The sequence below is a fragment of the Trichechus manatus genome, unplaced genomic scaffold (assembly GCF_000243295.1).
Source record: "Trichechus manatus latirostris isolate Lorelei unplaced genomic scaffold, TriManLat1.0 scaffold00264, whole genome shotgun sequence".
NCBI classification, from domain to species: domain Eukaryota; kingdom Metazoa; phylum Chordata; class Mammalia; order Sirenia; family Trichechidae; genus Trichechus; species Trichechus manatus.
The window spans coordinates 888,473-903,896 of NW_004444200.1; the positions used below are offsets into that span (position 1 = coordinate 888,473).

General features: G+C 39.5%; 1 protein-coding gene across 1 annotated transcript in view; it reads right to left on the reverse strand.

Annotated features, from left to right (window-relative positions):
* Positions 1-15,424, reverse strand: part of RNF17 (ring finger protein 17) — a 210,627-nt gene that overhangs the window by 106,292 nt on the left and 88,911 nt on the right. The window contains exons 20-22 of the mRNA XM_023724829.1: positions 2,394-2,621; positions 1,573-1,723; positions 1,323-1,441 (exon numbers count right to left, since the gene is read on the reverse strand). Of these exons, the coding sequence (XP_023580597.1) occupies positions 1,323-1,441; positions 1,573-1,723; positions 2,394-2,621 (498 nt within the window). The remainder of the gene's footprint in view (positions 1-1,322; positions 1,442-1,572; positions 1,724-2,393; positions 2,622-15,424) is intronic.

The window sequence follows — 15,424 nt, forward strand, 5'->3', positions numbered from 1 at the left end:
TTATAATTTTTAAAATTGAGTTCATTTTGAAAAATTAGATTACTGTTGGTTTTGTGAGCATGTCTGTTTGGAGAATTTCCATTGCCCTAGCGATAGTATCTAACTCCTTATTATCTTTTTTCTTACAATAACTTTGTATAGCATTTGACTGTAACCCTTCCTTTTGCTCATTTTTTAAAGTAAAATAAATTTTCCTGAGCTTTTAGGAGGAAGGAGTGGATTATGATCACTTTTCTAGCTTCACAGCTCTAGAGCTCTCACTTTTGTTGTGTTCCCAAAGTGACAAAATACATGGCCTCCTGCACTGAAATCTTGTTCCTCTGTTCCTCTCCTCTACTTTTATTGGACCTTTTCTTTTCTTTGTCCCATCGTCTCTGAACTGCTCAAATTAGGCTCTACTCCCAGCAGTTTCTACTCAGTGTGGGGTCATGGAAGGGAAGTTCAGTTTATTTTCAAAAGTTTATATGGCTAAATACAACCAGAATGTTCCTTAGAAGCGAAGATAGTGACTTTAGCTTGTGTACTTTGGACACGTCATCAGGAAAGACCAGAAAAGGATATTGTGGTTGGTAAAGTGGAAGGTAAGTAAAGGTGAGAGAGGCCCTCAGTGAGACGGACTGACACGGTGGCCAAGACAATGGACTCAAACATAGCAATGATCATGAAGATGGCACAAGACCAGGCAATGTCTTCTTCTATTATACATAAGGTTGCTATGGGTCCCAGCCAACTCGATGGCAACTAACACCAACACCAACAACAATACATGGCTAAGAAAGCTCCAGTACTATGAAACTTTAGCACATTACAGATGTCTTATATTCAACTATGAATTGCATCTTACATTACCCTCTGACAATAGTTTTGGTTGTCGTTCTCAGATTGGTCTGTATGTTCCAGTGAAATACTGTTGCCAGTTCCTACTGTCAGGCTATCAGAATCCCAGGTATCTTTCTTCCACATTCTCCCACATAAACGGTGGTTCACGGTGCCCTACCTGCTCATATTTAGGGACTTGTAAGGGGAAACCTTGTTACCTACTTTTGTTGTAGATGTTGACTGTGTAGTCAAGATGCTCTGATTTTTATGATTCCAGGAGACTCAGAAACTGTGTCATGCCATTTTCCCAGAATCCTAGAGAGATCCTTCTTGATAATTTATGCATTTTTAGTTTTCCATGCAATTCTAAGTTTATGAAATAGTTTATTTTATGAAAACTTCAGAACATGTTAACAAAATTAAAACAAGGAGCCATCTCAAAAGAAAAATACTTAAAATGATCATATTCAATGAGAAAATTCATTTATTCTGCTAAAAGCTACCTTATATCAACAAGAGAGCATTCCAAAGATAATCTTCCCATTGTCTTTAGATTTTCTTGAAGTTCTCTTAGACAGTTAATATTCACTACTAGTTCAACACCCACGTCATACAGCAAGACCTATGAAGATAATAGCTTTAAGTCTATGGAAAGACAACATATTTAAAAATATTTGTTTGCAAACTAAAAAGCATAATAAAAAATAAAAAACTGATTCACTTTCACAATTTTATTTTTAACTCTGCATTTACCTCTACCAATGTGTCTGTAACCATTCTGATGATCTGGCCTCTCCTCCACTGATGTTTATCGGGGATCTTAACAGCACAATGCATATCCTTTTCCCATTTAATAGGTTCCCATTTTGAATTTTCATGAGCAGCTACCATTTTTTCATCTAAACTATGTAAAGATAAAAAATATTTAACTTTCTAAATCTTTTCTTATAACATGTAATTCTCTGACCACAGTTCTTCTATTATCCCACCTTGCTCATTCCACTCCAGCCAAACTAGACACCCTGTTCCTCCTTAAATATGCCAAGCATATTTCCAACTCAGGGTCTTTTGTACTAGATGTTCTGTCTGAGATGAACTTCCTCCAGATAACCACACGGCTTACTCCCTCTCTTCCTTCAAGAGCCATTTAAAACTGACCTTACTGATTCAGTGAGGTCTTCCTTGACCACCCTAAAATTGCCTTCTTCCCCAACTGCTTTATTTTTATCTGTTACACTTATCATCATATGCCACACTAAATATTTGTTTATTGTCACCCTTCTGCTGGAATTTAAACTCTGTGGGTGCAAAGACTTGTCCATGTTTTTACCACTGCATACCCAACACCTAGAAAAAATGGCTGTCACATAATTGGTGCTCAATAAGTATTTATGGAATGAATGAATCTAGTGGTGAAAACAACCAGTAAAAATATTACTTTTAGCTATTTTTAGTACTATCTAGCTAAATAATTTTTCCACTTTTAAAATTCTACATTTAAGACTTCTAGATCTTTGAAACAAAATGCAGAAAGAATAAAACCACATGCAATATGTGTTCTTTATATGTTATACCTAGTAAGTAAGTTTTCTGTTAATAACCACTGAACATAAATCTTCTCAGGAGATATTACATTGCAGATATGCACAGGTAGTTCCTTATTATAAAATGACTGGAAATTCTCATTAGGTAGAGATTTTGTAGATACAGGATTTAAGTTGTTTACTTCATTTGAAATAATTTCTTCTGGAGAAGGATCCCATACTTCAATATGCTTTTTGGAATTATCTTTGATGGTGTATCTGAAAAATAACAAAACAATCCTGTTAACAAAAAGAATAGTTTGCAAAATACTTATGTTTGTATTTCTCAGATCTAGAGATGAACAAGATTCGCTGCTTCTCAGTTTTGATATTAATAGTTTTAGCAATTTTAGTCATTTTTTAAGAGTTCTTAACCAAAACCAAAGTATGCAAATTAAAAAAAATTTTGTAAACTGAAAGCCAACCTATTTTAAAACAGTTTTAAATACCAACTATGCTCATAATTTCACCTCTTCCCATTAATATTCTGTACTCACAAAGGGAAAGAAGAGTTATTCAGGGATTATGTGATAACCTGAACACTTCTCCTTGGCTAAAAAGTGTCAGTCCCTTTTGCTAATGAGAATACAAGAAGAAAACAATTGCTATTAAAATGCATTAACAAGTAAATTATTGAATGAAGTGTCAGAATATCTAATAAATTAGATTACCTTAGAGTCTAAGCACAGATAATTAGGTGTCATTTTTTATTTCTATAGAGTAAAGGAAAAAATTCTATCCCAATAAGCTGAGGTTTAAGGCTACTAACAACTTTCGTTGCTAAATCCAATGGACAGTTTTCAATCCTTAGTTAACTAATCTCTTAGCACTAGCTACTCTTTCCTTTTTGAAATGTTCTTTCTTTGGTTCATGGTTTTTCTTCAGTCTCATGGTCCTGTTCTACCTTCTTTTAGATTTCCTTTTCTTTCCCATAAGTGATAATCAGGGTTGCGTCTTCATCAAGAGAGATTGAGATGAATGATGAGAGGGCTAACTTCATTCATTCTCATCGCCTCATTTATCACTTATACGCTGCTAACTCCCATCTGTAACACCTAACCAGCTCTCTCTTTTGAGCTCCAGATCCATATATTCATTTCCTCCATTCAATACTATTTACTGGACACATACTATGAACCAAGCAAAGTGCTAGATGCCAGAGATAAAACAGTAGTGAACAAAATAGGCAGGGTTTCTGCCCTCATGGACTGTACAGTCTAGTGATACTAAAAGGCAATTACACAATTACTAATTATACAAATAATAAATTATAATATGAACAAAAACTGTAAAGGAAAAAAATGAGGTCATAAGCCAACAAAATCTCATTTAGTCTGGGGTTTGGGAAAGGCTTCTCTGATCCACATTTCAGCTGAGATTTAAAAAGGGTAAGTAAGAATTAGCTAGGCATTCCAGGAACTGAAAGAAAACATACAGCTTCGATATAGCAAGCCAATAGGAGACCTGAGGTAGGCTTGGGCCAGATTATTTGGGTGACATTGTTTTTGTAAAATTTGCTAAAGTAAGATATTTTTAACCGCAATTGGTTAAAACCACTGTTGTTTTTCTACTCCTACTTCCCCTCTCTCCCTTTCTACTCGTCTTGGGTTGGTCACAGTGTTTTGGGGATCTGGCTAATACTAAGGAAAAGTTGAGCTGGGGATACATTTAGTTTTTGGTTTGGTGGGATATAGTTTTGTGGTTCATGACCACTTCCTTGTAGAGATAAGCTATAGGAATGGATTGCAGGCATACCCCTACCACCCTGGTGTCACAACATGAAAATAGAGTTCAACACAAAAACTCAAGGAGCCCTGGTGGTGCAGTGGTTAAAGTGCTTGGCTGCTAACCGAAGGTTGGTGGTTTGAACACACCAGCTGCTCCGCAGGAGAAGGATGTGGCAGTCTGCTTCTGTAAAGATTTACAGCCTTGGAAACCCCATGGGGCAGTTCTACTCTGTCCTACAGGGTCTCTATGAGTCTCTATGACTCAATAGTAATGTTGTTGTTGTCGTTGTTTTAACATAAAAGTCATAATACACAACTACAATGAGGATAAACTATTTAATGAGAAGGGTGACTATACCACCCAGTTTATACCTGTTGCCCTGGCAGAAAAGTGCCCCTCTTTCATTCTTAAACATGTCCCAGTTTGGATGAGAAATTATATGGTTATCCTATTAGTAACTGTTGTCAATTTACACTGTATTTAAGAATTATCACTATACAAGAAAACTTGAAATGTCTTGAAATAGCATGTATGTGTATGTTTATATGTGTGCATGTATATAACAGATATATGTATGTATGTAATGTATGAAAAAAACCAAACCTGTTGCTGTTGAGTTGATTCCAACTCATGGCGACCCCATGTGTGACAGAGTACAACTGCTCCACAGGGAAGGTATAATCTTTACAGATGCACATCGTCAGGCCTTTCTTCCGTGGCACATCTGAGTGGGTTTGAACTGCCAACTGTTTGCATCACCCAGAGACCATGTAATGTATGCATGTATGCATTTAATGTATACGTATCCAGGAAAGAAACACGATGTTTTCCTAAAACTGATACAATTTCATAAAAACTTATACAATATTACCAACAGTAAGTAACTTGTGGATCTGAAAAAAAACTATTAAAACTATCAATAAACAAATTTCAATCAACTATGCTAGAGAAAAGACTGAATTACTCCTCTATTCCCTCAACATGGAACAGAATACAGGTATCCTCTGCTTTTCCAAAGTTTGTTTACATCACTTTACTTTTATGAAAGATCTACATTAGTATCTGTTTTCGCTAACCCAAAGAAATCTGAAGAGCATTTTTGCTTTTTGAAAAAGGCAAAAAGCAGAAATAGCATTCAGTGTTTGTTTTGCAGTCAGCCGTTAAAAGAGGCAGCATGCAAGCAGAGCAGCAAGAGTGGCATCACCAAGCTCGTTCCCCAGGAACTATACTCAGCATCTTAGCATACATTATTTCTACTTTATATAGGCTGTGTATTTACCATATCATTCCTGCTTTTACTATATGTTAGCGTTATTTTAGGTTTTATGGATTATTTGGTATGATTTGGTAGGTTATTTTTTGGGTCTGGGAACATTCAAATATTTTTCTCATATAAATTAATGATAATTGCTTCTTTGCTTTATGCCATTTTGACTTACAAAGAGCTTTATAGGAATGCTCTATTTTCGGAGCAGGGGAAACCTGTGTACAAAATCTAGCATTTGAAGTGGTGATCACCATACAGCTAAAAAATGTAATAAGAAAAAAAGTATTTTAGAGACGAGTCTGAATTTGCAACATCTGTGGTTATCTGTCAGCTTTTGAAAATCTGTAATTTGTTGTGATTTCTAAGTCTATATAAACATTAATTTTGTTTATATAGTTTTATTATTATAATTTTATACCTTTTTCTTAAAGAGGGTCCCCCAAACTGTACAAATTTCAGGCTTACCCATGAAATCTGGATTTGCCTTTGCCAAGCACAAAATGCAAGTAGTTCCAAATAGGTAAATATGCCTCTGATCTTTTTTCCCACCAGTGCGCCTGCCTCATCCACTTTTCTTAGCTATTGCTCTATCTACTTCTCAATCTTCATTATGTGTTCCTGTTACTATGCAAACTAACCGAGCCACCATGTTCCCACAAACCTAAGGGCCTAGTGCATAACAACGCTACATGAACGTTTGCTACTCTAAGACTTCTCTTTCCACTGGAATATATGAAGGCACCTCAAATGCAACACTGTTAAAGCTGATACCGTCACTCTCCCCAACCATCCTGCCCGCACTCCTCTGTATTCTATTATCAGGAACTAGTATTACTAGCCACTTAGTGGTTCAGGTCAGCAATCTTGAAAGTCAGTCTAGATTCCTTCCTCTTCCTCACCACTGATATACAAAGTCCTGTAATGTTCATCTCCTTAATATTTCATAACCTATCCATTTTTTCTATTCTTAAGCAATTATAATCTCAATAGCCTTTAGTACCCACTTCTAGCCTTAACCCTTTACACCTACTCCTCACTTAGCCACTATCTCATTATCTGAGATTTTGCAATGAAATCTACTTAAATCACCTTAAAGCCAGGTAAGAACTCATTTGAGTGAGAGAGTGCTTCGCTCCAGAACCCCAAGTCCTTGATCCCTCTCCCCAGTCTTGGATGCAAATCAAGTTAAAAGAGGGAGGAAAAAAAAAGGCCCATGGATGCTGGGGCCTCAGACCATTAATCTGCAGCCGTGCTCCACGGCCAGGTAGGCTGCAGGCTGGTGGCTGCTCCATCGTCCAAGCGGAGCTGCGGATTTGAGCTGCAAGTCTGTGACAAGGTGGAAGAGAGGCACAGACAGAGCTCATGGTGATCACTTCGCCACAGACCCCAAGATCCGCCGTTTGCACACTTAGAGGCGCTGGGGCCAGCAGGCGAAGGACCAGGATGGGTAGGCATTTCCATGGAGAGCAAGAACTCTGCCTGAGTCGGAGTAGGGTGGGTCCCCCTTTTGGTTGCAAATCCTAACCCAATCAGCTCTATCTGTGGTTTGAAATGGCACAAGCCGACCCTCCCACCTGAAGTACAGAAGTCACTGTGGAAGTTGGAAGTCACAGCACTGAGACATGTGAGCTGCAGACCTTGAGACTACAGCTGCAGGGGAAGGAGCAGCCCCATGGGGGCTGCCTCCAAAATGACTCCTGGAACTTGAGGAATATTTGGTCACTTAAGTTTCGCATAACATTGATTTTTGCCTAACAACCTGGTCTTTGGAACCTAACCATGTCAAGTTAAGTTAGGAGTGGGTAATTTATTTTTTAACTTAAAAAATGCAAATCTAAAACACTAAATAGACAATAGATAAATGGTAACTTTGGTGAAGGGTAAGACAGTACACAATACTGGGGTAGCCAGTACAACCTGTATAAGGCAAGGTCATGGAAGCTCTATAGACATCCAAACTCCCTGAGGGACCAAACCGCTGGGCTGAGGGCTGTGGGGACCATGGTCTCGGGGAACATCTAGCTCAACTGGCATAATATACTTTATAAGGAAAATGTTCTATATTCTACTTTGGTGAGTAGCGTCTGGGGTCTTAAAAGCCTGTGAGCAGCCATCTAAAATACTCCACTGGTCTCACCCCTTCGGGAGCAAGAGAGAATGAAGAAAACTAAAGATACAAGGGAAAGATTAGTCCAAAGGACTAACAGACCACATATACCACGGCCTCTACCAGACTGAGTCCAGTACAACTAGATGGTGCCCGGCTACCAGCACTGACTGCTCTGACAGGGATCACAATAGAGGGTTCCGGACAGAGCTGGAGAAAAATGTAGAACAAAATTCTAACTCACAAAAAAAGACCAGACTTACTGGCCTGATAGAGACTGGAGAAACCCTGAGAGTATGGCCCCCAGACACCCTTTTAGCTCAGTAATGAAGTCACTCCCCAGGTTCACCCTTCAGCCAAAGATTAGACAGGCCCATAAAATGAGACTAAAGGGGCACACCAGCCCAGGGGCAAGGACTAAAACGCAGGAGGGGATAGGAAAGCTGGTAATAGGGAACTCAAGGTCGAGAAGGGAGAGTGCTGAGTATGTGCAGTTGTTAACCAATGTCATAAAACAGTATGTGTACTAACTGTTTAATGAGGAACTAGTTTGTTTTGTAAACCTTCATCTAAAGTACAATAAACAAAAATAAAATGCAAATCTCCTATCAGTCCTCTGTTTAAACACCTTCAATAACTCCCCTTTCCTCAGGAGATAAAGTACTTCTACTTTTCAGTGATTAAGGTCTTATAATTATTTGGTCTCTACATTTCTCTCCAGCTTTCTCTCTTTACACACCTGGCACTACTATCTTTAATTCTGTACTTCAGCTGTGTAACCATACTAGCCAATTCCTGAGGATACCTTATTTCCGGGCTTATAGGCCTTCACTCCTAGTTATATCACCCAGCTCAGCTTAGATGAAACTTTCAGTGGCAAACCCTCCAGAATTCCCATAGTACTTGTGACTACACTTACCACAGTACTTAAACAAAAAGGAACATCCATTTCTCCTTCCTAGTGTATACACTCTAAGATCCTTGAAGACAAAGAAAACCCCACCACCACCCGTTGCCGTTGAGTGGTTTCCAACCCATAGTGACCCCACAGGACAGAGTAGAACTGCTCCATAGGGTTTCCAAGGAGCGGCTGGTGGATTCGAACTGCCAACCTTTTGGTTAGCAGGTGAGCTCTGAACCACTGTGTCACTAGGGCTCCACTGAAGGCAGAGCAGCCATCCTTATTTATTACTGAGTACAGCATTTGTTATACTGTAACAAGTAGGCATGTAAATATTTCTTGATTATATAATTGAACAATAAGAAGGAAAATCTAGTTGATGAACTTTCAAGTTTTTTTAAGACAACTTTATTGATGATAGTACCCTAGAGATAACACTATTACCAGATTTTATGAATCCTTCTAAAGAAACAGTACATACACATATATATGTTTTATAGTTATAAAATTAAACATTCATCTTTGCTTCTATGCTGCAATTTGATGTAACAATGTTATCATTCTTTTCATTAGTGACCCAGGCAGACTAACAGTATAACTCAAAGACACACAAGGTTCTATGGGCAAGAACTGTACCTCTAACTTATGGCTACAATAGAACTAATTGGATTATATGGCTTATACAGTCATGTAAAGATACTAATATAAATTTAAAACTCAGGGAATGCTCACATTATAAGACTAGAATCGTCAACTCTGAGGGCAGAGTTAGTTGTATATATTTTATATATACTCAGAACTGGACCAATAAGCAACATTATGATAAATGGAGAAAAGACTGAGTCTGTCAAGGATTTCATGTTACTTGGATCCACAATCAACACCCATGGAAGCAGCAGTCAAGAAATCAAAAGATGCACTGCACTGGGCACACTGGCTGCAAAAGACCTCTTTAAAGTGTTGAAAAGCAAAGATGTTACCTTGAGGACTAAGATGCGCCTGACCCAAGCCATGGTGTTTTCAATCACCTCATATGCATGTGAAAGCTGGACAATGAATAAGGAAGACTAAAGAACTGACACCTTTGAATTGTGGTGTTGGCAAAGAACACTGAATATACCATGGATTGCCAAAGAACAGACAAATCTTTCTTGGAAGAAATACAACCAGAATGCTCCTTAGAAGCAAGGATGGTGAGACTACATCTCACATACTTTGGACATGTTATCAGGAGGGATCAGTCCCTGGAGAAGGACATCATGCTTGGTAAAGTAGAGGGTCAGCGAAAAAGAGGAAGACCTTCAATGAGATGGACTGACACAGTGGCTACAACAATGGGCTCAAGCACAGCAACAATTGTGAGGATGGCGCAGGACTGGGCAGTATTTCGTTCTGTTGTGCATAGGGTCACTATGAGTTGGAATTGACTCAATGGCACCTAACAACAATACCGAATTCATGATATTATAACTAAAAAGCTCTCATTGGAGATTTGAATTTCTGTGTAAAGGGAAGATGGCTGTAAAGGCAGAGAACTTTTAAAAGCTAGTAGTAGGTCCCTGTGTATGTTTACTATGGAACGCTACTTTCCTAGAAAGTTCCCACGCTGCCGCCACAAAGAGCTCCCCTTTCCAGACTCTATTTTGCTTACTGTGGAAGAATTTTGTTTTACCTTTGGTGCTCCCCTAAAACAGTGGTACAGTATGGTAAGGTGATAGGTGCTTGCTGATCTTTTTTCTGCTCTTGATATTCTTAATGTTTTATTTGAATATGCATCTAGTAAATGACTTATGCCCCGAGGTTGTTTAAAACAAAGGGAAATTTAAAAATATCTTTATTAAAAGATTTGTTTGAAGGCCTCATATGTGTCATGCATGATTCTAGACACTGGGGATATGGCAGTGAGCAAGATACAGAATCCCTCCTCTCATAGAATCTTTACATCTAGTAAGACTGTTAAGTGGTAAGAAGACATACAAGGTGCTACAGAATGCATTTAATAGAAACGCTTAATCTAGTCTGGGGGTAGGCAGAAGTGTTGGTAAAATAAATGTCAGAGAAGGCATTCCTGAGTAAATGCTACTGGATCAGACCTTAAATATGAGTCACCATTATTCAGGCAGGGGAAAGTGAAGGGAAAATTATTCCAGACTGAGAAAACAATACACACAAAGAGGTAGGAAACTGTTCCGGAAACTGAGAGGACAGTTTGGTTAAAGTGTAGAAAGGGAGCAGGAGTGGAAGAGGATGAGGTTGAAATGAGATCAGAGAGAAAGACACAGGCCATGTTAAAAATTGTAAAATTTATGCTAAGAGCAATGGGAAATAGCAAATCATATTTGCATTTTAAAAAGTTCACCCTGGCTATGGGGAAAGGGATTATAAAGAGGCAAGAAGAGATTCAGGGAGACCAGTAAGGAAGCTACTATAGTCTGAAAATGGTAGGGCGCAAATTTAAAATGGTTGTCCATTCAAACAGTGCTTTCAATCCTTCTTTCAAGCCATTCCTTTTTATTTTTACTCTAGTAGCTCCCAGAGCTTTCTAGGCTCTTGCAGTTAGTAAAAACTCAGTCTAGCCTCTTAGGATGTAAAAAATAGCAAAGAACAATGCTCTCACCCCAGCAATGAGAAAAAGCTGGATAAACTACAAAATCAGAACTTTCCTGAGCTTACCAGAAAGTGAAGGTCATAAGACAACCAAACAGCCTGATTCCAAAGGAGGGGTCAAACTTCTCCAAGAAGACATGGGAAACACAAACCACTCACCTGTGGCAGCACAGGAGGAAGAGGTGACTGCCACTAAAGAAAGTAAAAAGAAATCAGCTACAATTTTAGTGAACTGTTAAGGCCAAGTATGAGCTAGTGTGTCAGGCTGCAATAGCTGGAGGCCCCAAATACAAGTGGAGTTTGCATTCATTCCCAAGTTCTTTTCCAAGGGTCTCTATCAATTTCTCACAAGTAATACTGGGGGCAAGTTAGGAGATCAGAGGGAGGCCCTCTCAGTGCTACAGGTGGGCAGGAGGTGATTTGATGCCGCTGGGGAAAAGGCAAGAAGCTATGCCTGCTTCCCTGGACCCTTCTTTCCTATGAATCAAAAGCCTTAGGCTGCTAGGGAAGCAGCAGCAAACCCTATTGCCCAAAGGCAAAGATCCACGGCAGCATGGGGAAAGGTAGAAGAGGGGTAGGAAGTCATCCTGGGCCCAGCAAGATCCCAAACCAATAACATGCAAAAGTCAGCTACCAATGTGGAAGGAGAAGGAAGCTCCTATCCAAGACAAATCACAGATATAAGGCAGAGTTTGGCTTCCATAGGAAAAAAGTGACAATAACAATGAAAAAACCCTATCCTGATGCCCAGAAGCACAGGCTCTACCTAAGAATTAAGTTGGACCAGAAAAACAAAAAAATAATCCCTAGCACCCACCACAAGCCTAGTCTAAAACCGGGGAGGGAGCAAGAGCACGGAGAGAGACCCCTCTGTGGTGCAGGAATGCAAGGCTGGCTTGAAGTTGAGAGTGGAGCACTAACACTGCCTGAGAAAAACTTAAACATTCCCAGTCCCCTATAACAAGCACAAAGCTACAGCAAAGCAGTACATTGCTACAGGAATTTGAAGTCTGCAGAGAGGTGAAGGTAATAATATTAAAAAAAACAAAAAACAAACTCATTGCCATCTGACTCGTAGCGACCCTACAGGACAGAGTAGAGCTGCCTCACAGGAGCGGCTACTACATTTGAACTGCCAACCTTTTGGTAAGTAGCCGAACACTTAACTACTGTGCCACCAGGGCTCCAAAGGTAACAATTACAACAACAAAACCAAAACCCAACTCAGCTATTGATTATATTGAGTCATTCCTCTGCATTAATAGCCTGATGAAGGGTGTGCTCATTTCTAGGTACAAAATACGATTTACCACAGTCGCTACTGTTCTCAAATAATTCCCAACATTCAATAAAAATTATAATACACATGAAAAAGTAAGGCAAAATGACCCTACCGTCAAGATAAAATGCAATGAGGGGTGGGGCCAAGATGGTGGAGTAGTCGGACGCTCCCTGTGGTCCCTCTTACAACAAAGATCCAAAAAAAAATAAGCGAATCGATTATATTTGACAATCTAGGAGCCCTGAACATCAAAGGCAAAGTTGAGGAATCGGACTCGTATACATGGTGAGGCAAGCAGTGGCGCTCAGGAGGCGTTTTCCACATCAGAAGAGATCCAGTGGCAGAGACTCTTCTCGGGCATCCAGAACCAGTGAAAAGCAGCCCTCAACTGGCAAAAGATAAGTTGCGTCTGGCCTACTGTGCGGATCAAAAACACCCCCTCCGGGAAAAACCTCTCTGCCATTTACCTTCCCGCTCCCTGCTCTGCACTGGGTCCAGGATGGCTTCAGTGATTGCTGAGTCCCCTGGGCCAGAAGTAGGACCCGTGACGTGCCCTGAGCCATTCTCCCGTCCTTGGAGAAGGAACAAATTAATAAACAGGGGAAAATATAAACTACCAGCTCTCCTAAGCCAGGTACAGCTGCTTTGCCTAGCCACAGGCATGAGGGGTCCATGGACTTTGAGTGCCCCTCACCCCTACATAGTCTTTGTGGGCCCATTTCAACAGCATAGGCCCTCATTACCACAGTACAACAGGGTATATACCTGAAGTCTACCTTCAACTGTTTCAGCTGTGAAGAGGCAGGTTTGTGACATTTGACACTGCTCTGCCTATTAAGCAGGGTCTTCACCTACCCACGTCAGGGGCCTGAGGACTGGTAGCTCCACCTATGTCTCTTAGCCACCTGTGACAGGGGTCCAAGACTAAGTGGTGCCCCCCCACAAGTCCTTACAGCCAACAGCACTGGGTGCTCATTGTCCGGCTGCAAAACCCACCCACTTACGTGCTCTAGGGAACAGGGACACACTGTCCTCCTAGACTCTCGGGCAGCTGTCAGCCCCTGGACTTGCTCAGTGCATGACCCCAACTGCAGCCAGACACCTATGCCTACACCAATCACCCATGTCAGTCTAGGACTGTAGGTGAGAGCCTCCACCACACACTTGATGACCGACTGCTTAGACACCTGAGCTGAATCCAGATAAGAAAAGTAAATGGAATCTTGTGCTCACATACTCAGTAACAGATCTAACCACCTGGAGACAGGATGTTAGACCTTCAAAGGTGCCAATAACCAAATTAGCTCACACGACCAGCCTATATGGGCATATCAAAACAAAACAAAACAAAAGCTAGGACAAAATAACCAAACATAAAATAAAAAAATATAATAACTTACTGATGGCTCGGAGACAACAGTCGATACCAAATCAAATAAAGAGGCAGACCATGATGCCTTCAGCAAACCACCAAAATAGAGAATCAAGAATTTTTTCAGAGGAAGAGAACTTCTTGGAATTACTGGAAGCAGAATATAAAAGATTAATACACAGAATTCTTCAAGAGATCAGGAAGGAGATGAGGCAAAACGCCTATCAAGCTAAGGTACACACAGACGAAGCAACAGAGGATCTTAAGAGAGTTATTCAAAAGCGTAATAACAAATTTAACAGGCTGCGAGAATCCACAGAGACAGCAATCAGAAATCCAGAAGATTAACAATAAAATTTCAGAATTAGACAACTCAATAGAAAGTCATAAGAGGAGAATTGAGGCAATGGAAGTCAGAATTAGTGAGACTGAAGACAAAGCACTTGATACCAACTTACTTGAGGAAAAATCAGATAAAAGAATTTTAAAAAATGAAGCAACTCTAAGAATTATGTGGGACTCTATCAAGAGGAATAGCCTACGAGTGACTGGAGTACCAGAATGGGGGGGATAACAGAAAATACAGAGAGAATTGTTGAAGATGTCTTGGCAGAAAATTTCCCTGATACCATGAAAGATGAGAAGGTATCCATCCAAGATGCTCATCAAACCCTACGTAAGGTAGATCCCAAAAGAAAGTCACCAAGACATAATCAAACTTGCCAAAACCAAAGATAAAGAGAGAATTGTAAGAGCAGCTAGGGACAAACGAAAAGTCATCTACACTACAAAGGAGAGTCAATAACACCAAGCTCAGAGTACTCAGCAGAAACCATGCAGGCAAGAAGGCAACAGGATAACATATATAAAGCATTGAAAGAAAAAAACTGCCAGCCAAAAATTATATATCCAGTAAAACTGTCTCTCAAATATGATGGCATATTAGGGCATTTCCAGACAAACAGAAGTTTAGGGAAATTGCAAAAACCAAACCAAAATTACAAGAAATACTAAAGGGAGTCCTCCGGTTAGAAAATCAATAACATCAGATAATAACTCAAGACTAGACCGCAGGATGGAGCAACCAGATACCAACCCAGATAGGGAAGTCACAAAGCTAAAACACTGAAAATAGGGAAACAGAGATGTCAATATGTAAAAGATGACAACATTAAAACAAAAAAAGAAGGACTAAAAAATGTAGACATAGATTTTTCACATGGAAAAGAAGTCAAGGCAATATAAAGAAATAAAAGACTGGCTTAAACTTAGAAAAATCGGGGTAAATATTAAGGTAACCACAAAGGAAACTAACAATCTTACACATCAAAATAAAAAAAAAGAAAAATATAAAGACTCAGTAAATACAAAATCAACAGTGATGAAAAAACAAACAAACAAAAAAATCACCCAGCACAGAAAATTAAGTGGAACAAAGAAACTGTCAAAAACACACAAAAAAGACATCAAAATGACAGCACTACACTCATACGTATCAATAATTAGGCTGAATGTGAAGGGACTAAGTGCACCAATAAAGAGACAGAGAGTGGAAGAATGGTTAAAAAAAAAAAACCAATCCGTCTATATGCTGCCTACAAGAGACACACCTTAGACTTAAAGACACAAACAAACTAAAACTCAAAGGATTGGGAAAAATATGTGAAGCAAACAACACTCAAAAAAGAGCAGGAGTGGCAATATTAATCTCTGACAAAATAGACTTTAAAGTAAAATCCACCACAAAGGATAAGGAAG